The 26398-nt window shown below is 37.9% G+C and overlaps 1 protein-coding gene across 3 annotated transcripts in view; it reads left to right on the top strand.

Moving 5' to 3' along the window:
- Positions 1–26398, top strand: part of LOC143348501 (UNC93-like protein) — a 52669-nt gene that overhangs the window by 11115 nt on the left and 15156 nt on the right. For 2 of the 3 annotated variants that reach the window (XR_013080778.1, XM_076778767.1), the window contains exons 2-3: positions 7505–8235; positions 15324–15543. Coding sequence is in view for 1 of the 3 variants with exons in the window: in XM_076778767.1 (XP_076634882.1) it covers positions 7521–8235; positions 15324–15543 (935 nt within the window). In the remaining 2 variants the exon portion in view is untranslated. Of the gene's footprint in view, positions 1–4449; positions 4548–7504; positions 8236–15323; positions 15544–26398 lie in introns of those variants that run through there. The other variant, XR_013080779.1, reaches the window with a different exon arrangement.

Below are 26398 nucleotides of genomic sequence, written 5' to 3'. Positions count from 1 at the left end.
CGTTTATGGAGTATTTCGAAACATAACGAAAAGGTGGATTGTTGTTGTTCGATTGTTTTAAAAGATGGTTCTTTACATATCCTTGTATTGCTTACGCGTGGATGTTGATGGTCGATTCGTGTGTCACGATATCTTTCGCGAAACATGTACGCTATATTACGTATCTCGATATGTATCTTTTGATCGTAATACTTAATTTTTCGTGTTTCGTATTACATATTGAGGTAATTGCACTGGAAAAACGTAAAGTTGGCCATTATTAACGATGTTACTCTTAATAAAATACGGTCCGCGGACCGGTTTCCCCATCGATTATCAGTTTCTCGCACTGGTAACGAAAAGTATTCGACGATTCTTGAAATCAAGATACTCATTTACTTCTGTTATCATTTAACCTTTTACTCTTCGAACGAAAGAGTTCGTTCTACAAAACATGCAATGCCGCCTACTTTCTTAGCGCTTTCCCCAAGTATCTACTACAGAAACAAAGTGTCAACTGCTACAACTTTCGTCCATTCGGTGGGACGACTACTAAAACAATTTTTCGATTCGTTGAAAATGAAATTTTTTGCGCGATATTAACTACGCAGGGAAATAAAAATATAGTCACTATCCGGTCTAGTGATTTGGGATAGTAATGTAATAAGAAGCAAAAGAAATGCAGTGGGTTTTCACAGTAAAAAAGATTTTAATTTGTAGTTCAGAGCTCCCAATATAAAAATTATATGTATTAAAATTCTGACTCAAATGCAGGGTCAAAATGTAAATATAATTTCCTTAGTAAATTTAAACTTAACGTGAAAGTAATGTCTTGTTTGCTCCGAACAATAGAAAACTAGAAAATCTTTAGTGACTGGATGAAATCAAAGTAATATCGATGTTGAAGCAATTTTCCTTTCTATAGCGAGGCGATGTTCTAGACCAGTAGAAACAACAAATCAGGATCTAGATAGAAAAACGTCCAAACTAGATACTAACCCTTCGTTAATCGCGTGTAAGACAGTTGACATTCATTTTTTATTTGCTTAGATTTCTAGAATAATATTTTTAATCGGATAAAATCATAACATAAATCGTGTCAAGCTTTATTCTCAAGTAATTTACGTACATTCTTCTAAACGATCGACAAACATTCATTTTTCACATTTGAAACAGAATTTTCTGTTAGTCTTATCTTGAACTCTTCTTTGTAAATGGCATTTTTTTTCGTGACCCTCTTCTAAATAGGTTAAAGTGGGTGCGTAGATTCTTGTATATCAAAGACGTTTGTCATCCAGAGAAACTTTTATGTAAATGTTAGAAAACCAAACACGTTTACTTACGGAACACGGTATAAAATGTTTTCTTATACACTGTTAGGAAGGTATCGAAAGCGTTGCTAACTCAAAACACTTTAGAACCACGAAGAAAAATATAAGAGTGAAACACGTCAACAAGCTTATGGCAAGCAAAATTATAAAATGGAATTGTAAAAATGTAATACTTTTAAAAGACGCGACAGTAAGAAGTGAAAGTTAATACGTAAGTGTCGATTATGTGTTTCTTTTATTTGGCGTCGTTGGTAGTTAATAGTTTTGTTTACGATAGTTTTATATAGATATACATACTGCGTGGGAAACGACTTTCCGAATAAGAAAACCAAGTGTTTCTTGATCAAACGTCGGAATTACGTTGAAAAGGAACAGATAGACAGTTCCAAAATATTTTTGCCGCGAGACAAGCCTAAATTGCTTCGAGCAGCTTCCAATTCTACTAAGCTTGTTAATCAATCTTTTATGTGGGATTAAACTATTCGCGTAACAATTATTTTAGGTCATCTCGGGTGACGAGAACAAAAATTTAATTCAGACAAACCTGATGGGTTTAATTCTTACTGGTACACACTGTACTTTTTGTCTTACCTTTACGAAGGTAGTGCCAGTGGATTGCTGAGATTCTTCCGAGTAAAGTGAGTCCGAACATGACGCAAATCGTGTAACGTTTCATGTATGTAATTTGAAACAATCGTATGTGCGTCTTAGTTTCGTTACCTACATTAGATTGATTGCTAACACGCAAAACTAGTTCGATTTGAGTGGTGTTTCGACTCGTTTTGATATGAAAAATTTTTTAACGCTCTACAGAAAGCGAATTTTTCTTTGTTGCATACTTTTTTACCGTGTCTATGTCTCTTTCCTTGCCTGTTGAGATCACGTTTCGTTGAACTTGAGACATCGAGCGGTGGGGATGGATCATTGAAATTTAACCGAACAATAGAAAGTTTGCGTTAGCGTAGCTTTACTATACGATCGTTTAGAGCGCTAAATTGCACATACTTGAAAGTGTCTCGGTGAATTTTTTACGTTATCAAAGTGTGCGCAAATCACGAAATAGTTCGAAAAAAAGAAAATAAAAAAATACAAAAATGTAACTAGTCGTACGATCGCGTTTCTGGTTTCCGGTTCGAGTTTCCAATATCGCGGTTATGACGTGTTCGCGCGTATCACGCGGACAGCGATTAACTATGACAGGTTTTCATTTTCGGAACGTTGTTCCATTAATGAACCGTCGATCGTGGCCGTTAAATATTTCACGATCGGTCGAAATTTAGTTGTCCGTATTTTGTGTTTCAAATTAGTCGTGCGTTTCGTTTTCATCCTCGAACAGCGGGCCACAAGACACTCAAAAACTGGCCAGAAGTGAGTCGATAAATTACAAAATGTGAAACTCTTTTATAATTCGACGTTCTTCCATATTATGGTACAAACAATTTTGTCGTGCACACTTTAGAAGTCGAGAGGTGCAAGTTGCGTGGACCACCCCGTGTATCCGCCATTGTACTGTCTGAGATCGGATGGTACGTTTTCGAATACGGTCATCGAGGGTGAACGTGAATTTTCGACGATACGTGGCACGAGTGTGTGATGTACGTGCAAGTTTCGCGAATGGTGATAGGATAATCGGGTCTGGATGCATGACTAATGAAATTGTCAAAGTTGGGACTTTGCGACGCAAGGTATCGCCGCGTTGTAAAATACAGTAAAGTGTTGTGCGTTTCGAAAGTTGTATTCACGGTTGTAAAATTATATTAGATCGTGTTATTTAATTGGAATTAATTACATCACTATAAAAGTAATAGCTCGTAATAGTCTCGTTTTCTGAACTGTTGGTCGTTTTCGGAAGTTTACTGGCCCACTGTGTCTCGCGTACGGCCGATTGGCACGGAAGAAAGTAGTATGAGAAACGCTGCCAATAAAATCGAAGATTTGGAGGTGGTGGTGGTGGGGGTCGGGGGCAAGAAAAGAGCGACGAAGGAGGTGAAGGTATTGCGAGCGCCGGTTAATTGCGATGCACGCCGTACGACACGTGTCACGGCATTGTGCGGCCGGTCACGCATTCCCATCGATTACATCGACGACAAACGAATTTACAAGCGCAACTGGAACGTGCTTCGCGAACGCTTCAATAAGGCCTTTCCAAATAAAAGAAAGGATTCTCTTTAACTCGCGATTCGTGACGAGGTCTCCGCGCGCCCCTTCATACCAATGAACGGTCCGTTATAACCAAGGTATTTTTATTTAATAACCTCTACGTTAATACTTTATTTGCCCAAAACGTGACGGGTTCTTCGATAAGAGTGATAGAAGGAAAGGGTGACATGACTTTTTTCTGAGGAGTTAAAGAATGTAATTTTTAAGATTACATGTTAAAGAAAATGAATTTGGACAGGACTCTTGAATTTTAACGAGGCTGTCAAAAATAAGTTCAATGTCGAATTGTGGGTATGCTAGTTTTCTATTATCTAAAAACAAAGTTTCGTTTTCGTGGACAATTGAAGGAGTTTGGCATGACAGGTGACGTGTTAAATGGTCATATTAAAATACATATACACTATCTTGAACAGAGTGACGTCGATTATTCAATTGCTTCATCTTGCAATTTTTTTTTTTTAGTGAAATGTAATATACGAACAATTCTCACATTTTTTTTTCTACCGTGTATACGTCTAGGTAAATGTTATTTTTGAAAACTAGCTTCGTAAACGAGCCGTTCAGTGTACAAATAAATTTTGGAAACAGTATTCGTCTCTATGCAAATTTATTGAAATTTTGTTGTTAAATATTATAGCACATAGTATTAAGGAAAATTTAAATATGATTTCAGAGTCGATTGTTGAAATTTATTTGTGCGATAATGACTTTAGAGTGGTCTATTTAGATACGCTTAAAGTAAAAGTAATGAACGCAACTTGCTTCGTTTGCTGATAATAGCAGCATCGAATTATTCGCCGATGAAAAGTTATATTATTTTTTTCCTTGAAAAAGAAAACAAAGTATACCTTCGTTTATTATGAGTATCAAGATTAAAATTGTATAGTACGATTTTATAGACATACCATAGCTTGTCGATGTGTTAATGCAATATTTTTCCGCTCAGAAACGAGTCAGACGACGACGGCGCCGGCTAATATGCAATATGTTAGCCCAAGAAAAACTTAACAAGCAGTCACGTTAAATACTAAAGGAGGGGAAGGGAAGCTTGTCGATTCGCTAGGAATTGCAATACTGGTAAATGAAGATAATTTTAAAATATACTTTTTATGCGAATACATCTCCGATGAATCATGTTGGTAATTATTTACGTTGGAGGCTTCCTCGCAGATTTTAATAATTTCGATATACATCGGGCTGAAGATTACAGTTGTGTAAGTCCAAATTTTGAAAATTTATGTTCATGCTATTTTTCAAATCTTAAAGGCATCTGTTTGCATTTCTAGTTAATTAAAATATGACTTCATTCTTTACCGAAAGATGGCAGTACTTATCACTGCTATTAAACAAAGAGAACAAATTGTTATTGTACCATTTATTTTGAAAAATCAAAATGTTCGAGAACATAGTGGTGCAAGTTAATTTTAATTGATCGAATTCGCTTCTAGATCGTATAAAATTCCTCCTTGTATATCGATTTTTACACACAGACATTTTTTAACTGCTTTTTCAACACCTTCCACTCCCACGCATTGGATGTTAATAAATTTTAACTATTTGTTATATTCTTTCTGTATGATTTCTTCCTATTTTTAAAGCGCCCCTGTCAACAGGCAACCCGATGGTCACACGAGTATAACTTATTGCTCGATTAGACATTAATTTTAATACCTTGTAGTGAAATAGACTATGTAATTATGCTAGTCAATCAACACGTGTAGAATTTAAAAGGTCTTTCTTCGCGGCTGAATTAATTTGTATGAAAATTAGGTCACAATTTGGAAACGATTTTCATAAACTGTCGATGTCAAGTACTTATTTTTTAATAAAAACGTTATAAAGAGAATCGTATTGTAGGGTTATAATAATAAACAGTACGATTCTTCTTCGATGATTTATACGCTTACAGGTTGATTTATAGTTTTTCGCAGTCAGACGACGGTTTTAAAACACCGTGCGTCGTGCGTGGAATATTCCACTTCTCGATGCAAATGGGTTAATACCTTACGGACCAGTCAATGCTGGCGCGATTGGACCTCATTCTTAGATTGTCGAAGAACCTTTCTAATTTATAAAACACGATAAAATATATCGGCAAATACCACGAACAAACTAGTACGGGCGTATTGTGGTTCCAATGTTGATTAAAGATTTAATTGTGAAACATTCATCGTCAATTCACTACTTTCTTATAAACAGAATCGAAATAGCTTAGAACATTTGTCTTTATACGTACTTAATGGATTTAACGTTGTTGGACTGTTGAATAAGAGCCACCACAATGGCTCTATAATAAATTCAAGGAATTAATTACGGTTTTTTTATAAAGTTCAATGGTATATTTACAAATATTTCTTTAAATTTTAATGGAAAATACTTCTTTTAAAAATGAACACTTTCGCACTGCTAGGAAACCTATTCGTTATCAGATGTGACTCAGTTTCATACAATTCATAATAGTAACAAGCATTGTCAAGGAAACAGACTCAAGCTAGCTTAAACGTCATGGAAATCTACATATGTATAGTCAAATATATTTTAGTTTTGCTTGTTTAAGATATGATTTGAGTTTAATATTTTTAAAGCCCAGAGATAATAAATAAACTTGTCATCTACATTTATTATCAAATGCAAGGCTAAGTTGTACTTAGAAGTCATCGAGCATAAAGTTGGAATTGGTTTTTCGTTCAATTTTATGGATTCTAGGTTGGTAAACCTCGGGTTAAGAACTTCTGCTCCACATTCTCTGGATCTAACCTCGCTTACTCTCTCGAGGATCTCTAAAAAAATTGAACTAAACTGACCATTTCGACCTAATAACACGTGTTTATTACACTATAGTTGCATAGAAATGAGTCGAGGGAATCAATTGAATATAAAAAATTATGAATATGTAATTACAGTACAAAGGCGAAGTACAGATGTACAGTAATAGATGAAAGTTAAAGACTACTACTTATTACTTAAGACTACTTGATACATTATCAGACTGCATTATGGATGCAAATAAGCCAATAATTCGTAGTTGGTCTTGCAACGATACATACACATACACACACTTTTTCTGTGAGCGATGTAACAATTCTCAAATTCTTTAAATTTATGATATGCGTTCGTACAAAGCTGTCTCTGACTTTTCCAACTATATTAGCAAATACTTTTTTCTTAAAAAACACACTCAAAATATTAGAACTGTTCTACATATTGCACACAAAAGTATACACAGTTATATAACCACACAGTTGAAAACGAAACAAAAGTATGAGAAATAATAAGACCGTTTAATGTAAATATAGTCATTTTAATAAACATTGGACGAATAATTATTCCCGTTTTATAACGCAAGTGACTCACCTTATTCCTCCAATGTTTATTAAAACGACTATATTTACATTAAACAGTATTATTATTTCTCGAACTTTTGTTTTTTTTTTCCAAACTGCGTGGTTATATAATGCTTAGTCGTGAACATAATACTCTATAAATCACGCACAGAAATTTAACGTGCATCTTGGGAACCAATTATTCGTTGTAACTGTCGACGTCTTTAAAAGAAAAACTGATTACAATTTCATATAGGAGTACCTACACGACGATAACTTAACTTCTCGCCTATTCCGGAAACCGTTCGATTTTTCTAAATATAGAATAGAATTTCAGATTAATTAAAGGGGGAAACCACTGTGAGGGCTGAAAATAAAGGCAATTTTCAAGAATTTTTTGGGCGCAACTATAAAACTTTTTCTTTAATATTTCTTTTAACAACACGTCGAAACTAATTACTCCAGAACCACCATAAAAAATTTGAAGTAAATTGGATGAAAATTGACCAAGTTTGAAGAAAACTCAAGAGTGGTATTTCAAAGTAGTTATTTTGAATATTATATTACTTTAATATTGTAGGGAGTCATTCTTAAAACCCTAAGCATTGAAAAGAAATAAAAAAAAATTTCGATTTTTTCAATTCGTCAGAGTGGTTTCCCCCCTTAAACGATGAAAAGATTAATAATCGATTGGTTGTTGATATGTTGCAGGTAGCAGTCACGTAGAATGGTAACTTCACAACACGACGGTACCAGAAGTGTCGGTGGCGGGGGTGGCGGAGATGGCGGCGGCGGTGGTGGTGACGGAACCGTTTACACGGTGACCGTAAGTGGGGTCGGTTACAGAAACGAGGGTTACAAAGACGATGGTACCGACGGTATACCTCCGGAGCCGCAGAAACCGCCACAGTTGTCGTCCACGGACGACGACACCCAGTCCAGAAAGTTTAAGCTTTCGCGTGGCGAGAAATGGCGAATTTTAAAGAACATTAGTACCGTCTCGATAGCTTTTATGGTGCAGTTTACTGCGTTTCAAGGCACAGCGAACCTTCAGTCGTCTATAAACGCTAGTGATGGTTTGGGTACTGTGTCTCTATCAGCGATTTACGCGGCGCTGGTACTCTCCTGCATCTTCGTGCCTACCTTCGTTATCAAGAGGCTCACTGTTAAATGGACGCTATGTGTCTCTATGCTGTGTTACGCCCCGTACATCGGCTCCCAGTTCTATCCGAAATTTTACACCCTGGTACCGGCCGGTGTCCTCCTGGGTCTTGGCGCGGCACCCATGTGGGCAGCCAAAGCTACCTACCTCACGCAAGTCGGTGGTGTTTACGCGAAGCTCACCGATCAACCCGTGGACGCCATTGTCGTCAGATTCTTCGGGTTCTTCTTCCTCGCCTGGCAGACCGCCGAACTCTGGGGAAACCTGATTTCGTCTTTAGGTAAGCGATAGCCTTATCTATTCCTCCTTTTTTACACTTATTCAGGGATAAGATATTTTATCGACGAATTGGCAAATTTGTTAGCGATCATTCCTGTATTATAATATTTAAAACATAGCGCGTTTGCTAGACAGAGGAATTCAGGATCCTAATATTGGATAGTCGGTCGAAGAGTATTGTATAGAAACGGAAGGGTCAGTTGAGCGCTTGTGAGAGAATCGAGAGCGCAGCCTTCTGGTGGCGAGTACGGAAGGTGTCGCCACAACTTAGAAACTAATCGTGCATGTATGTGCCAATTTCTCTAAGGAGGTTAACATCATCGACACGACGTTTTCAATGAAAACTTTAAGCATATTCATCCTTCCATTGTTTCCCACCTCACACGTTTTCCTTTGTCTTCCTTTCTCTCGCCATTAAGTTAATACCCTTCCCCTTCTTTCATCCAACAATTCTTCCATCTCTCTAGTCTCTCTGCACCCGTACATTCCCTTAACACGTGCCATAACATTCCACAGTTTAATCTCACCAATATCTTTTGGATCTTACTACATATCTTTTTAAATTCTTCGCTCTTTCCCAACGTGTTCAATCGTTATTGTGTCTTGAGTCCTTGATCTTTCCATGCATTTACTACCTGTGTCTCTCTTTCCCTATTGATAATACTCTCTACCACGAATATATCATTTTCCCTTCCATAGAATGAAAGTATTTGTTAAATGTATAATTTGATACAGACACTCTATAAACTATAAATATCTGAATCAAAATCTGCTAAAAATTGAACAACTACGAAGTCACAATTTGATTTATATAGATGTTACAGAGCAGGCATTATTAATATCGTTTTAGCACGAGTATCAATTTGCATTTTGTTAACATAGCGTAGACCGCAGCTGTGTAATTATTTTACAAGAACCAAAAATATTTTAAAGGCCATTTTTCACCTGTATCAACATCAATTGTTATATCGTTATATCGTAAGAAAATTTAAATAGAACTGGAAAGAAAACAATAATTTCTACGGGAATAAGCAAACAGATATATTTACTTATAAAAAGACGCAGGTGCGGTGAGGAAAAATTCATTTCTTAAACAACATTATTTCTTCGAAGATAGATGATTGAAAATTTTTTTCATAGGCAATGGCGTTTCAATAATTTCAAGATAAACATCGTTTTTTTTTTATAAATAGAATATCATATTTGTTATGCCAAAATTAAAAATTTGAATTTTATTATAAAATTTGTAATTAACATTATCAAAAATTTCGATAAAACAGATTCGATATCTCCGATATTGAATCACGAACATAATAGACGATCACAGTGAGGCAACATTACTTACGTCGATAAACATTGCAAGGTAAACACAGCTGTTTTATTGAAATGTTCGATGATATTGAATTTTTTAACTCGATGTTACTCGGAACAAATTATCGGAAAACGTAGCAAAATATCTCGTTAACTATTACGTTTAAAGTCAATATTGGTTAATACATTCTTACTTAGAATTAATCGTTCTATAAGATTCTATCATGAACTATGTGACATTCCATTTTAAAATAAATTTACCTTCAAACATCCGAGGCGTCTTCGTCTATGAAAAAAAGAACATACGCTATGCAATGGCTGCTTCTAAATCATGCAACTTCTCCATATAACAATCTTTCATACAACGTGTAGTTTATACGTTGTTCAAGGTGAGCGTATTAAGTGCTTCGCCTTGGATATTGGCATTTAAACTGCTCATAATAATTAGAGAATTACATGCTCAAAGGGATGTGTCGTTCTGTGGAAGGCATTCAATTAAGAGTCGCAACGTGCTATACGAATTAAGTATTCAGCAAAAACAATACTACGTGCTGAAATCGCAGTATTCCGTCGAACCATGAGAAACGAGCAGGGCCGAGCATATTTATCAAAATCATTTCTTCATATTATTTCATCATTTTTGAAATCTCTAACTTTCAACGAAAGTTACACATTGGCCGTAAATTATTTCGAACCACATTTGGGACACGTGCTCGTAGGTTCCAAGAAACAAAACGCTTAAAATACAAATGTTCAGGCAACAGATCGACATTGAGATGATCGTCTAAAGCAGTGGTTCTTAACCTTTTGGCAGTCTATTGGAACTCGTAAGCCATTTCTATGTGATGCTCCTCAAAATAGTGTCCTTAAATACTGGTTAAATCATTGTTGAAGATCCTGACTTGCTCGGATTTTTTAGTTTCAATTTTAACAAATTTTTGCCAACGAAAATAAATATTTAAAATTTCTACGCGGTAAATTAAAATTCGCGGTCCTCCGGATATCTGTTTACGCAGGTTAAGAACTACTGGTCTAAAGTCTAAATAGACGACCATTCTTAGAAAAGCTGCTCGAGGACGCGGGATCGGTGTCAATATCACTGCGCGAGTCGTAAATTTGGCGACGGTTTGACCATCGCGACGATTATCATATCGATACATACCTGGTCCTACGAAACGCGAGAAACGGTCGTGAAATCATGCTGCTTCACGGCGCTTCGTAAACAAGCGTTGCGACAGACCATGCGTAGCGGTAATAACGCGTGCGTGGTCAGACAGTCGGGCCAAACATTTGGTCTTTTCCCTGTCGAGAGCAATGTAATAACCCGGCGCTACACGGCGCGTGCTAAAATCAATCGTATCAATTTTTGAACAAAATGTTAAGAACCACTGTCGCGGACTATTCGTGCAGATAAGCAATCTACGACTACTCATTCAGTAGTTTGTAAAATAATTCAATACGATGGTACTCTGTAAATCGCGTGTATATTGCTGTTATTGTGATTAGCGACATTAATTGTTCGTAACGAGTTTTATCTTTGATGTAAATGCAGGTACTTAAATAATCGAAAGTAGTGTGAAATTTTAGTAAATAATAATTTAAACACCATATTATGAAAACTACTTTGCTAAACGAAACTGATAAAAACGGACTCTAAATTCGATAACAGAAATTTCGTTTTTAAAAGCATATTCGTAGTTGTTACGATAAAAAATTATAATTTTTTTAACAAATCAGACGAATAAAAACAGAAAAACTGTTAGATTTTTATTTAAGTCGTACTATCTGGAAGATAAGTTAGTTTCCTGATCTCCTTATTTCACAGTCAACTGGCCTTCTGTAATTAAAATTATCATTCGTCATTGGACACCCATACTGTACAATTAATGTTGATGTCATGTAGGATTAACATTAAGTAACCTCTAAATCAAAATATCTCAAAAACGAAGGCTAATTTTGAAGAAACCCTTCAGAATTTTTTGATACTCGGAATGTAGTTATAACTTGTACCTACTACCGCTTCAAAAGCGATTTCCACTGGCGGAAGCTCCCCTCGTAAGATCGTTGGAGCGCGTTCGTATCGTTTTCATTTCAGCTCGCGGTACAAAGTAAGAAGTGCAAAGTATTTTCTGGTTCGGTAACTCATTAGTAACCCGACGCATCGTCGGTCGCGTGTCGGAGATAACACAGGCGAGGCTCGTTCGGCGCGAGCATTCCAAGAAGCGACGGGAATAAACTTTGTTACGTTTTATGGGAGAAAATTAGTTCCATCGTCGTGGAACGTTGCTCCGCGTTCGTTATTCGGCACTCCGGCGAATATCGAATGCACGGAGCCGGTTTAACACGTGTCGTGGCCGTTCCTCACGGACACTTGTTGGGCTTCGAGCGGGTCTGACTGACAACGCTGCCGGGGAGACTCACGGAGAAAGACGGGGAAACACCGTAACAGCGGAGCAACAGCGACAGAGAACAGCTTCGCACGCGGGAAGAAACAAGATTTATCCGGTATAAACTCGTGATAGTCGGTTTCCGTACCACCTCGTACGCATTCTCCGATACGGCGTGGCGGTAATACGCGTTTTAACCGTTTTCTATCATTCGGACGCTTCGACCGTTCGAGCTTCCTCCGCGAAAAGCGGCTCTTCCGTCGACATATTGGTTACTCGCGCAGCCACCATGGCCCCCAGCTTCGCGTCTCGACGATGTCACGCTTACTTTCTCGGACTCTCTCTGTTCCTTCCGAAGGATCGGGATTTCGTATCGGATAGGGGTACATTGGTACGTTGTTTTCGATCCTCCTCCTTCTCTCTTGTCGCAATTTTCATCGAGTAGGATTCTGAAAAAAGAATCTAGCGGCGCGTTCAGACACCAAAGAATGTGAAATGTGATACACGGACGAAGAACGTATGTACTTTACGAAGTGCGGTAAGAGAAATTTAATGCTCGAGACGGAAGAAGTAAATACGGAAAGTGTCAGTATACGGTGCGTTCCGGTTAATTGGGACATCCGTTGACCGGCACAGCTGTTTAATTTCAGGCAAATTTATCGTGCGAATAATAATAATCTATTTTCCAGATAGTATAGAACGATCGTAAATAAGCCGACTAGATACTTTGGCAATTAAGATACGGAGAGCGAAAGAATCGGCTTGGTAGGAACGCCGGTTGACGGGGGCAATTCTTCCACCTCTTACTGGTTGGGCTAGCAGATCGGAGTACGACAGCATTCAATGAAAGTATTGACAGAATCGAGGGAGTGGGGGATCTCGTTTCTTGAACCTCTTCCTCTAGCCAAGTCGATTCTTTCACTCGCTGAACTGTTGTGCTGTGTACGTTATGCATTGTACATTCTAAAACATCGACACTTAGGCTACACTCACGGACAAAAAGATACCATACAGTTTTACGTCTGCAATAAAATAATATGGTTAGATCGCGATCTCAGAATGTGCTCGTCGATGGAAAAGAATCGAAGCTAGGTTCGCGAATAACATCGAAAAAGAGTATTCCAAGCACGAAACGTTCGGTATTTCGTGAAATTTCAAACCTTAAAAAAATATTAAAAATTATTGCAAGAAAGAACTAGTAGAATATCACCATCCCTGTTATCCATTTTCCATGTTCGAATGACGGCACGTCTATTCCTGGAATAATACCGTATAATTTTAATAATTGATTCACTAATTTTTTACAAATATATTTGCACGCACGTACATACGTAATTATCGCCAAGCAATTACACGCAGATAATACGTACGTAGTATTAAATTACTCGTCTCCTTTATGTATATGTCTCGCCTTCGCGGTCTACTTTTAATTGGAATAACTCGCTTTCGAAAGATGTCACTCTTTTCCCCCCGATCGTTCCTCATTTTCTCGTCGGCACATATTGACACGACAATTTCGCTGAGAATTCGCGAAACATTCGTTGCTAAATCGTCGAGGAAGTTATCGAAACGTTTTAATGGCGGCTGTACGGTGCGTTTCAAATGTCTCGATTACCTTTGATCGAGAAAATTGCGCACCGCGCGCGTAGAGTCGCGTAATCGGTCGAATATATTATACACCCGATAAGTAGGACTCGCGAACAATCGGAAATGATTGGTGGTAGACATTGTAAACATACTATGATATTATCAACGACGCTCCGGTGAAAGTTCCTGTCGTTCGCTGTCCGATGACCGCGTACGCTGATTGGTCAATATGGACGCCAGAATGTCGATACGTTTTGTGTTAGCGGCGTATAATCGCTACTTAGCTCGGCATCTACATATTCGAGAAACGAGATCGTCCGCGAATAATGAGAGGGGAAAAGAGAGAGCCTCGTCACGAAGCAATTTTACCACGATTTCGTTATTTTTTTCTTTTCGGCGGGAAACGTCGCGTTGGTTAATTTTCTATCTCCCGCGCAGCGTACTGCGCAAACAATAATGAACGCGGCCATGACACATTGAATACATCGGTAGAATGACATCAGATTTGAAGCCACTTAGATCGATAAGAACTACAATGAACGTTACGATCTCACAGTTTTTCCTAATTTTTTATTTATTTAACGGGTGAACACTCTTTATGAAGAAGCGGAAGAAAGAATGAGCACAAATACAGACACTAAGTACGCAAAAAGAGACTACGAAGTTTTTACAGTGTTTACAACTAAATATTCAAAGACACTAGGAATCTGATTTCCTTCAAAAATTGAATACTGATCAGTTGTATGGCGTTATAGAACACCCGGTCTTACGCGTCCGATCCTTAAGATTCGTTCCCTTCTACGCAGAGTAACCGGTGAGTTATTTGAAAGTATATTTTCTCTTACATCACGAAGAGTTGTACATTTGAACTCTAACCAATCTTGATTCCATATTTCCAGGACTTTCGAATAAATTATTTCGTCGAGAATCTTTAATTATCGGATCGACGAAACATTTCGCAACGTAACGCGAATAGAAATGCTCGTTTCGTATCGCGAACCAAGGAATTCTTTTTTTGCGGTCGTCGATTACACCTGCAGCGTGAAACGAGACCCAGCAAAAGAAAAAAGTCATTGTTTTGCAAAGACAAACGAAACTTTCGAAAGTGCCGGGCGGTCTAAAATTATTATATTTACCGTCGAGAAATTCCTCGCGCAACGTCTTAGTTTTTTGGAATTCCTCGTCATTTTTGGTTCGACGTCCTGATTCTCAAATATCCGTAATCTTTAGCACACGTTTGCGACCGTTTCATAATTGGACCACTTTAGTCGTGTATCGGTACATTTCATTGACACCACTTATCGTTCCAGACTAAATACTCTTGATTCGTATAGTTATTTCGATCAAAACACTTCCCATTCATGTGAAACCTTTGCCACAGCAGAAATGATAAAAGAGCAGTTAGTTTCAAGCGTTACGCGTACTACATTTTCTACATCTACTAAATCTTCTGTAACTTTGTTATTTTTGCGAATTTTACTTTAATATTTTAGGGGGGTCATTCTTAAAACCCCAAGCATTGAAAAGAGGTAAAATAAAAATGATTTGTATTTGTTTAAGTGCTCGCTACATGGTTGTTTGACAAGAGTTTGCAATAAGAAATTTGTATTCGTATACATTTTAATATTGCGAAAGGGAATTTATTTATTCCTAACCATCTTTTTTTTTACTAAGCCCTTACAAAAAGGCTCTGACTGCCTGGTCCCCTTAACCATTAGTTTTAGTTTCTAAACATTTAGCGTGAGCTGTCCGACCGTGGTCATTTCGTTAATAAAATCTGTTCGTTTTGTTTGAATTTGAAAAGTGCTCAGCGAGGGAGAGTTCGGCAGCACCGGAGGGAACAGCACCACCAATTGGAACAAAATCAAACTCTGTGGCGCCGACTTCTGCGTCCTTGGGAACGGAGGCCACGACAACCTGGAGCGTCCCCCGGAGTCCGAGATCTACGAAATTTCAGCGATCTATCTAACTTGTGTAATCGTCGCAGTAATAATCGTCGCTCTCTTCGTCGATCCTCTCTCGAGGTGAGTTGTTTGCATTTTACGCGCGGCGCGCGTGTGATCAAGCCTAATCAAATCCCGCAGCTTTCCACTCCGCGGCTGACCTTTAATTTTTCAATTCGCTCGGCTCCGGTGATTAATACTGGTTACAAATGTCGGCTGCAGCTCGTAATAATCGTATTTATTGCTTTATTTATACATTGTGACATTCCAACGTGCGTTACGAGGCGCAGCACGGCCATGAAAGGAGAAATTCCTCCGACAAAGGCGCGCGGTTACGTTGAAAAAATTACTTTCTAGTTATCCCGCGGTTGATAATTCCCGGTACTAGTTTGATACAGCGCTTGATGAAATATTGTTAGGTCTTGGACGTGTTTTTGCATTGGTTAGGAATTTATTCGGCACGTCTCGTCAGCAATTCCCTGGGCAAAAATATTATTGATAAAGTACTATTTTAGACGGCTCGTTACACAGGTTGTCTTTGAATCTTCTCTGAATATTTCCGATATTTTGCATGATATCAATTTTGACGTCCTAAATTTGCATAACCATCGGTTATTTCGTACCGATACTCGTATCTGTAACAAAGCTAACTTATACTCTGATCAAATTTACTTACTTCCTGAATTTTCAGTGTCACTGACGTGCACATTATCCATAATTCTATAATAAGAGAAAATTACCATCATTATTCATTATTATGCTACTACTACATGTGGCTCTCTGTCACTTGGCTTCATTTTGTTAGATTATGCCTACGTATACCAAAATATTCCCTCTCGAAATCCATAAACGAACAAATAACAGTATTTAAAGTATTTTAATAGAACTTAAATTATCATAAGCTTGAGGACTCCTTCGCGAGGTTATCCTTCAAAATCACTTCGTTTTAATGTTAATATTTAATATCGTTGTCTCAGATTTTTGAAGACTCCTCGGTCGTCTGTATTATTTAAAACAGAGGAATCTACTATTTATTATTAAAGAAACACTTCAGACTCCTGGATGTCGATATATCTCGAAAGTTATTTAAAATATTTTCAATTAAAACCGGACGATCATCGGAACAATCGTGTATAGTTTTTCATTAACAGAAATTGTTTGTGTTTACTGTTCACTATCGCCATTCCACGTAGAATTCTGATAGTGGATCCTCGATATATAAGACCTTCTTTCGTTAGAAAGATTTTCGTTTCACCGGATTAAGACGTCAACTTTAACCCATTCATCGTTTTACATGTATGTTTACATTTCTACGCGCAAAAAAAAAACTATAATGAATACGAATCGAAAATCGACACACTTCTCATTTACATTTGCAAATATTAGCCACGCACATGCGTCGTATTTGCAAATTATAAGATATAAGTGACGCTAAATATTTCTGTACGGTCAATGTCGACTCGAAATCCAATTCCGTCACGGAACACGGAACTTCTTCACAAAATTAATTCAGTCACTTTGCACGAGAATAGTAAAAATGGTTGATTACCCACGAGTAAAAGTCGAACGGCTGCAGAATGTACACAATTACGTTGTAAACAAGCAGAAAAAGTAGTTACTTAATCGACGCGCGATTGAAAAAATTATAATGAACATGCGTAAACGAGTGTCTATAATCGTGACCATAAGTCTTTATTTCAAGATCCGAGAAAATAAGCATGCATATTTATAGCAGGTTCAACTTAACTGAAAAATCATAAAATTTATGCTACATAAGTACAACAACTGACAACTCGTTCGCCAACCTTGCATCCGCATGCATATTCAGTAACAACTTCGAGTCCGCTTTTCTTTTTCTGTTTTGTCATACGTAAGCAAAGTAACACTCGATGGCGAGAATATAAATCTCTCGTTGAACGAAATGTTATTGTTAGAACAAAGATATTGTTGCAACATTCTCGTACCTGCGCGTGTTTATTGTAACTGTCACTTTGTATGCCAAACTTCGTCCCTTGTTTTAAGACATGTACTTATAAAAATTTTTAACTTTTTAAAAAGAAAACAGCTCTCCTTGAATGTATGCTGAGGTTTTTTTATTTTTATCTCGTTCGATCGATTATACGAAAACTTGTTTATCGAAAGTGTTTTGCATTCCCATTGTAACTGTAACGAGGAATGTAAATAGAGACAAGGCAAACTATAATGACGATCATATTTTCTGAACGCATGAATGGAATACTGACGCGAATTGTTATGCTATTTGCAAGTAGACATTTTATCTATTTCTCTTGGTATTCTCATATTGTTGGCATAAAACGTGTCTACGTTCTCTGCAAATAGCTTGCGATATTTATCCATGTCAATTATGAATCGTTGCGTATCCGTATTTATGCATACAGGTAATAAATTTTATACGCGTTCGTTGTTTCAACAAAATTTTTGGTCCCGGAATTGAAGTGTTTTTTTTGTTCAAAGTAAACAAAGGCCTTCCTATGTACTTTGAAAGAAACGTCACACCTTTGGCCGATAATGACATTGAGTCGTAATTATTAATTTATGTTCAGCCTTGGATAAATTAAACGTTCCATTTCATTTGTTCAATGCGCCTCGCACAACTTAAATTAAACATCGACAAGCATCAACCAGTTTCTCCATACTTGTGATATGACGTGAAAGGACATAATCTTTTTATGCAGTCTCTTTTTTTTATGCAGTCCGCTCGTTTTTGTATTTCTTTTTTGCAAATACATTCACAGTCAGGAACGAATACACGATGTTTTCGAATTTTTTGTTTTTATTCGATCTACACCATTTCTTATCTTCCACCTAATTTTTGTTTAATTGTAACTGTACCAATTGCATTAAATAATCAGAATCACACTACGTGTTCTGCAGTAGGTTTGTCGCGATAAAGTCCAAAGTCGACACGGTGTTTATTTTATCTAGAAGAATGCAAATATTATGGAAATGTCGAAAGATACAAGAAATAGAACAGCACGTGACAAGTATTTTCGTTCGTTATTTAAAAGCAAATTATTGGAAAACACGTGGAAATTGTAACAATCGTAATAAATCGACAAGATTTCGATTCATCAAGAAACGTTTCATCTATTTTTAGAATCGTTGCAAGCGTATCTATGGAAATGCAAAAGATCCCACGGATTCATTAAAAATCACAAGAAGCATGATAAATTAATACCAGGACGTTAACAAAGTTACTATACCAGAAATCAATCAATCAAAACCGTCTCGCTTCTACGGATTTAAGAGGGAAAAAATTGTATAAAAAACTGCCGTCATCCGATTAATATAAAATCATTCTTCCATAACGAATAGTCTGAAAGGCGCAGCAATTGATCAAGCAGAAAAGGATATTTTGTATAAAGAAAAAAGCGAAAAATCAATTTGTGTAGAGTTGATGGTTGAGAATGGTATGTTGACGTCATCCAAGGAGTGGCAAAAAGTTTGAAGTTTTAGCAAGATGTATGAGGGAAGCGTAATTATTTAGGTTGATGATCCTCCATTATTGAAATTTGCCCACGGCCAAATAAATTATACATACCTCCTCGATAGGCAGGTGTCGACAAAAAAGCCTCTTACCTTTCCGTTAATTTTCACTTTCAGAATGTACGTTTCATTTCGCTAATTGAAATATTTGATTTTCTTACCATTCAAATTTTCGAACAAAAATTCGCGTATAGTATTGGATAAATTGAAACTAATCTTTTTATTTGCTTTTCCATCACTTTGGTATATTGGGAAAGAATTGTTTTTACAATAAACTCAATTGATAACGTGTTTCACGAAAATATATTCAATATGAATATACGTTTAGCGTTTCGTTGTTCCTTAATATATTTTCACAAATATTCGCTTTTTCTTCTGATTTCTCATTTAGGATCGAGGCACAACGCCGAAAAGTCGTCGACTTATTACAGATAAATAAACCTGTCGAATTTTGTCTCGTATTTAAAAAGCGTTGTTCACGGTTTCGAAGTTAGCGATTCAACAATTTTTCTTTTTCGCGTCCGTAACGGAACTCCGTATCGATGTTTTGTTCTTTTTTTTCGCGGAAAAATTCTTTCTCGGTTGAGGGAGTCGGACGGTCACCGATTCACGAATCTGGCGGTCGGATCGAGTTTCCAGAAGCTTCCGGTATCCGATGCGCTTCTTGAAAACTCGCCCAACTAACGGAAGAGAAAAAAAGAGCGAGAAAAAAGACAGTAATGTTTTTTCCAGGGGCATTACGAAACGCGCACCTTAATAACCGTGTATCGCGCGAGATCCGTGCAAGATCCCCTCCCCTTCTCCCATTCAGAATCGTTATAAACATTGCTCTGCTCATGATTACAAAATAGCGTACATCCGACGCTGGACGCATCGAAGCACAGCGGTTATGCAAGCAATCGCCGCAATTTGTACTTATTAAAACCCGATAAATTTCTGGCTGTTGCCGGCATTGAAGTCTCCGCGTGCAAGACTATGCGCCGTCGCTGGCAACTATTTGCCCATTGTATTTCTTTTCCCAAAGACGCGACCAGTTTTTTCGAAACAGTTACAGCCAACAGTACGTGAAACCCACGATTCATTCGATGGTTGATTCCTGTTCCATTTTGCACGCTCGAAAATTATATACGTGAAGCTAGGAGTGGTTCGTCACCTAATTTTCGCGGAATCCGAATTCGAAACCTTCGAAGCTCCGACTCTTATATAATTCTTACTTTTTGTTAGGAGTATGGTTAAAACCATAACAAAACTTTTTTTTGTAGAAATTCAATCCATTTATCGAATATAATAAACGAAGCTTAAATGCGTTGTGAAAGGATTTATTTGGTATCTCGTATACTTTATCTTCGAGTTTGTTGCAAGCTACGGAGACGAACGTGTGGACGAATTTTTGTATACAACATTAAATCTTGAATTAAAAGGAATAGTTTACGAGTTTATAATCGCGTCGCCGATAAATTACGTAATTCATTTCGGGCTTGGTACTTCAAAATAAAAAAGTTACAAAAATTAATTGACGGTTCGTGGAAGTTTTTGCGATGATCTAATCGCTTAGGCTGACCTGGCAAATCTTGATTCGCACGTAGCTATAATTTGACAGTCTCTGGATTCGTTGTGAACTAAGTAAATCGATGATCTTATCAGTAGGCAACTGATGGCAAATATACGAGATAACAAATTTTGTCTCGTCTCGAAACAAATCAAAATTTAATAAAAATTTTCAAACACTATCGCTTTTAATCGTTTATTTATTCGTTAAAAGAATAACGGTCTCACGTTGATCTAACTTTTGAAAATTTGTATTGTCGTTTGAAGGATAATTTAGTTTGTCCTATTTTCATAATATATCGGGTGTTATCAGAAGCAAATAATATATGTATACATGTAACAAGACCGATGTGCTGACCCACATTGACTCTCTTCAGGGTTGAAATCTATAAATACAATAGAAGCTAAAAATAAACTTTCAACGTGAAATTGTTAAGAATTAATTGTTTTTAATTTTATACATTGAAGAATATATCTGTAGCGTATTGTAGTAGGTAGTAGATTCTATATGATAATTGTAATTTAAACTTATAGACGTTAAAACGATATATTGCCCATAGAAGTGTTCCAAAGAAATGCATCTGCCAACATACGTAACTTCGTCTACTGTTAAATCGGAGAAAGGATAGCAATTAACATAGTATTTGCATTTTTCTGGAAAACGAGGACAGTGACTCGTTACAAAATAGGAAAGTCAAGTCACACGCAAACAAACTAAACCGTGCAGCAGTTTAGGTTACATAAAAAAATTTCACGATGACGCACAGTGGAACAGAATTGAATTTCAGCTGTTTAGATTTTCAAATCAGTTTTATTATTTTGTATCGAGAACAGAAATATAGAATTATTTAAAGGTACACTTTCGGATAAAGTCACGTTTTCTCTGTTTAACAAATATTTTAAATTTTGAGACTGAACCGAACGAGTCGATACAGTTTGATGACCAACGATCTTATGACGTAGCAGTTGCTCTTCTGCAGAGAAAAATGACGCAAAAACTCGTCGCGGTGCAAAAAAGGCAGCTTGCACGAAGAAAAAGAAAGTGCGAGGTAGCTTTGGTTACATAAGAAATTTCACCGTGAAATAGAGGACGACTGGATGGAATATTTTTCGTCTCCAATTTAAACGCGATCGTGTGCGTTGACAACAAATTCACATAAACGCAAACAGGTTATTTCACACGATGCGGAAACTGTATTCGATAACTGCGAATATTTTGTAAACAACCGCCTCCGCGAACGACGACACCGATCAATGACAAATATGTATACTTCCCGCTATGACTCTAATTACGAAAATGAAATTAATTTCAGCAGACCAGTAATAGAAACTGTTGTACGTGATTTGTCGATCAGTGCAGTCGTTCGTCGTTTGGTCCAAGTTCTCCAGCAGCCATTTCGAAACGACAACAATCAACGCTAGAAATATTCGTAGAAGTACTGCATAACGCTATCGACAGGATTTACGAAAGTTCAGGCTCTCTAGCTCGAACGTGAAACGTTAATGCGAATAGTTTTCGAGGTAGCCAAATGATTCCCGTTACTCGGTGGGATTTCCTGAAGACATATATACTCTGGCGCCAACGATTCAGACGAGTGAATGCTTTTCAGCAAGCGATTCGAGTCGAACGGACGAACTGGTCTCCGAGTGGTTAAGAGATTTGTCATTCTGACCCTGATGGACCCGTCACTGGTGAATTTCGTACGGCCGTGTCTCTCATACGAGAGATTTATGGTCGCAGAATTTTTCTTCGCCGGGGCATCGCCGTCATTTGCATTTCCAATCTCTGTTAATGAAACCGCAACATTATTTGTGCCTTTTATAACAGTACATATTACCGACCCAAGGACGTTGGATCGCTTATCCGGACGTTGGCAACGTTTAATGATACGCTGTTACTAAAAATATTAGTGGCTCGCGCGAGAATGGTCATTTTCTATTGTAACGCTGCGTACGCGTCGTTCGTTGCTAAATACATACCAGTACATACATTTGCATACATCTACCGTCTCATTGATAATTAATGCGTATGACCTTCCGCTTCATTAGATCGAAAGATACCAGCCGGCAAACACGAAACAGTGACGACACATCTATCGCCTAATCTCCGGATTCGCCGTGGAAACTGTGATTTAATGTGTCAACGGGAGATAAATGGGAATACGTGATTATTCGTTAGCAACGATACAAAGATGCCGGATCGAAAAAGGGGTCTCTCGATTTTCTACGTCAATGGCGCAACCGAGACACGTTGTATGCAGAAAGACGCGCGAAGCTCGCAAAGTTCGTCAGAAAAGGAAGAAAACTCGTAGCAATCCTTTCTTTCAATATCATTATACACGTAAACGCCCTTGGATTGTAGACTAACTGAATCTATTTCTCCATTTTGTTATTAAATGGCCAACCTTTGAAAAAGATTGTCCACTTGGGACGCTTGTGGCAGGTATTCATTGGGCCAAACCTTTTTCAGAGTTAATTCTTATTACTCCGTAGAGTTTATCGTGTGCTTTTTATCAAATCATTTGGCTATTTTCTACTTCCCTCGGGATGCATGTTCCGTGCAATTAGTTGGCTAGTTAGTTTTCAGCCTTGTTCGATACTCTTTTAGAAAATAGTCCATGTCCTCCCGAACAGTCTTGAATCCAAGACGTGTCTCAAGGTTCTCGTTTCGTATTCCAATCGAAACATTTAAACGATACTTTTTCAAAAATGCTTGCATCCTTGAAATAACAAAACATAATTTTTTAGAATTATATTGTTTTGTGATCGCAACTTTGTAATTATCCTCTCGGTGAATTTTGATTTTTCTTCACATTCTGCTACAAGATTAAAGCGTTAATAACAAATACGAGTGAGATAAATACAAATATGAGATAAATACAGATACGTACAAAAAATTTGTTCAATAGTTTTTAACGTTTTTATACCAAATCGTGTACCGTGGCAATACTTATGTCCACCACTGTATTTCTTTAAAGGGGCATTTAAAAAATTTAATATACATCGTAGAATGTGAAAAATGGCGCTTCGTGTCGTGAATATTTATGAATGTATTGCACCCGTGAGGAATAAAAAAAGCATCGTTAGAATGCAAATTTTACGATCCTTTATGAATTACGTAAACGCGAACTGTTGCGTACCGTATTACCGTGGATCCGAGCTTCATTCATAGGATCGTCCAGATATGCAGCTCGCGTTGATGATTGTAGTCAGGTTCCACAATCGTAGTGCATAATACCGGAGCAGTTAGAAAAATTGTCGTTTTCCTCTGTCACGATGCACGCGCGTTTGTTATCAACGTGGTTGGTCGTTGCACAGACACAAAGACGAACGAAAACAGAGACGCGAACGCGACGAGACAGTACCAGACATACCTGCGTCCCCTTTGTCTCCTACGGGTATGGACGTTAAAAGGCAGGAGAGAAAGGTGCGTATCTCGTGCCACGAACACTTGACGTACTTTCGATTTCCGGCATTTTGCGCTTCGATGAACATCCAATTTATTGGCCGATTCACCTGTGCAATATCGATGCTCGCGCGATTCGCATTCCCCCGCCGCGAGCGTGCAAGAAACACCTTACGTATCATTATCCCCGTGATTCCCTTGGAATTCCATTTCTCGGAATGATTAATTTCCAATTAAATACCTCGATTCGTTATGGTACTAAATCAATTTAAACGGTTCTCGATGATCAATTCCGTAATCAGTAAAAATAACTTTTTACCGAGTCGATCATCGGCGAGCTAACAACCGTTTATCGAAGCCTTTTTTTCTACATTATTAATAGTGTTTTGTCGGGTAAATTACGTAGCTACGTTTCAGAGTTGATTGAAAATCCTCGGCAAGGATGAAACGTCTTTTTCTGCGTTCTCGGTCATCTTTGCACGCTAATAAGCGGTACATTGAGCCTCGCGTGTGCAGTATCGGGGAAAACAAGAACGATTTTTATTTATTTTTTGTTTCGGTCGATTCGAGAACGGTGCAACTATTTTTTTCTGTCGTACGACAAATCACGGGACACCCTGTACAGGTTAAAAAGGTATAATCCGTTAGATCCGCCATTCTAAATGTACGAGAATATCAAATACGAGGTTCTCAACTGACAATCACCGGCCCCGATCATAATGATCGACTATTCAATGCAATACTGTGTTCTCCACTTGTGTAACTCCGTTGAGTGCCATTTCTGCCGTCGCGAAACACAATAGAATACGCTTGCAATTCTCGATGCAGAATCTATGGTAAACGAATTAAATTAAGTTCAGTGTTTATCGTTTTTTTTTTCTTTCACAAAAATTGTAGTATGGACGAACATTGAACAGCGGTCTCAGCGCCGCTGGATAGATAACGGAATTCACGTACTCGATATCAATAAATCATACGCGCTTAAATCTTCGAAAACTGGTTTGAAAAAAGCTTCGATACCTTGATGCAAAAGTTTTTTGCGTTTCTATTCGCGCAGGTTTCCGTCTACTTTCTCTCTTTACGCGCGTCCCGCCAATGAATTCGAATTCCTCAAAGTCATCGAAGGCAGAACGCGTGGGCAGATTGCAATGATCCCAGATTTATGATACGTTCCAGCCACGCGATACCAGAGTCGCGACTTTAGAATTAATCGCATTACGGCAAGTTTACGAGTTTTGTAAAACACGTAATTCTCGATTCGTTCAAAATTGAGCGTTCTTTCTATTTCGTAGAGAAAGCAGTGGCGATTGTCAATTTTTCAAATTTCGTGTAGTCGTCATCCTACATTTTATTATTATGCACATATATTTATATTATAGAGTTAAAAATATCGAACGATTAGCGAGGGTGTTTCGAGACGTCTGAAAATTAAAAAATTCTGTTTAGAACTCTTATCGACGCGCGCCATTTTGGTACTTGGTGGCTCGATCGCTGCCAACGGCGTATCGGCGCCGGATGTAAAAACGATTGGTAATAGAAAAAGAAGAGATTTACACCGGTGGCATTGTTCCATTTTTTACAGCGTCGGTACGGTGATTTATCAAACGAAGTGCGTATCGTAAGTCTCGTTAAAGGTATGTAGGCCTTATGCCTATTGTGCCTATAGAAATGGATAATACGGGCCTGGCTCTATCATTCTCCGCACACGTACGCGCGCGTGCAACAGTATCTAATTACGGTACGCGTATGCCACTCGATAGTAAGTGGTACAACCTGTAGCAGTTGCAGAATCATTGCAGAACGTTACGCGAGTTGCATATTGCGAATCCTTCGGTTATTCTACTTCCACTGTCTCTTGGAACGCCGCTCCGTAACGTCTGCGCGCTCTGGGAGAGTAAGCGTCGTTACGTAAGGGGCAAAACACGTTAGGATCCATACGTATCGTATCTCGGTTCTCGACTTATCGTTTCAAGCCGTTTCCGAATCAACGCGAAGTGAATTATAACGGTTCGAGAGCCGAGCGCCGGGTCTCGCCTGGACGTTGAAACGAGCGAACGCGCTGACAGATAATGGCATTTCCGATTCAGCGGCCGTCTATCGCCTCGTCTTATCCTTTCCTTTCGAGATAAAACGATTCTCGCTGACCTTGCCGCATTGTTACGAGCGCTATCGAGGATGACGTTAATGGCGTTTAATGACGCTTGGATTTTCTCTGCTTTTCATTTTTGCGCGTTATTACCAGCGACGCGTGAACAACATCCATGGAATACAATATGGCCACTCTCCGAAGCGAAACTCGCGTACACGTGAACCACGAATCGCGAAATACGTAACGAATAGGGGAAGTTCCCCTAGTATAGCCGGGCATTTAAGGTTTTTTTTAAATTATTAAAAAAATATAATATTTTATGCCTTCTATACTATTTCAAAATCGATGTAAAGCAACGAAACAAATAATATTTTTATAATAGTTAG

The sequence above is a fragment of the Colletes latitarsis genome, chromosome 11 (genome assembly GCF_051014445.1).
Source record: "Colletes latitarsis isolate SP2378_abdomen chromosome 11, iyColLati1, whole genome shotgun sequence".
Taxonomy (NCBI): Eukaryota; Metazoa; Arthropoda; class Insecta; order Hymenoptera; family Colletidae; genus Colletes; species Colletes latitarsis.
Note: the sequence above shows the minus strand (reverse complement) of the source record. Positions and strands in the feature narration are given on the sequence as shown.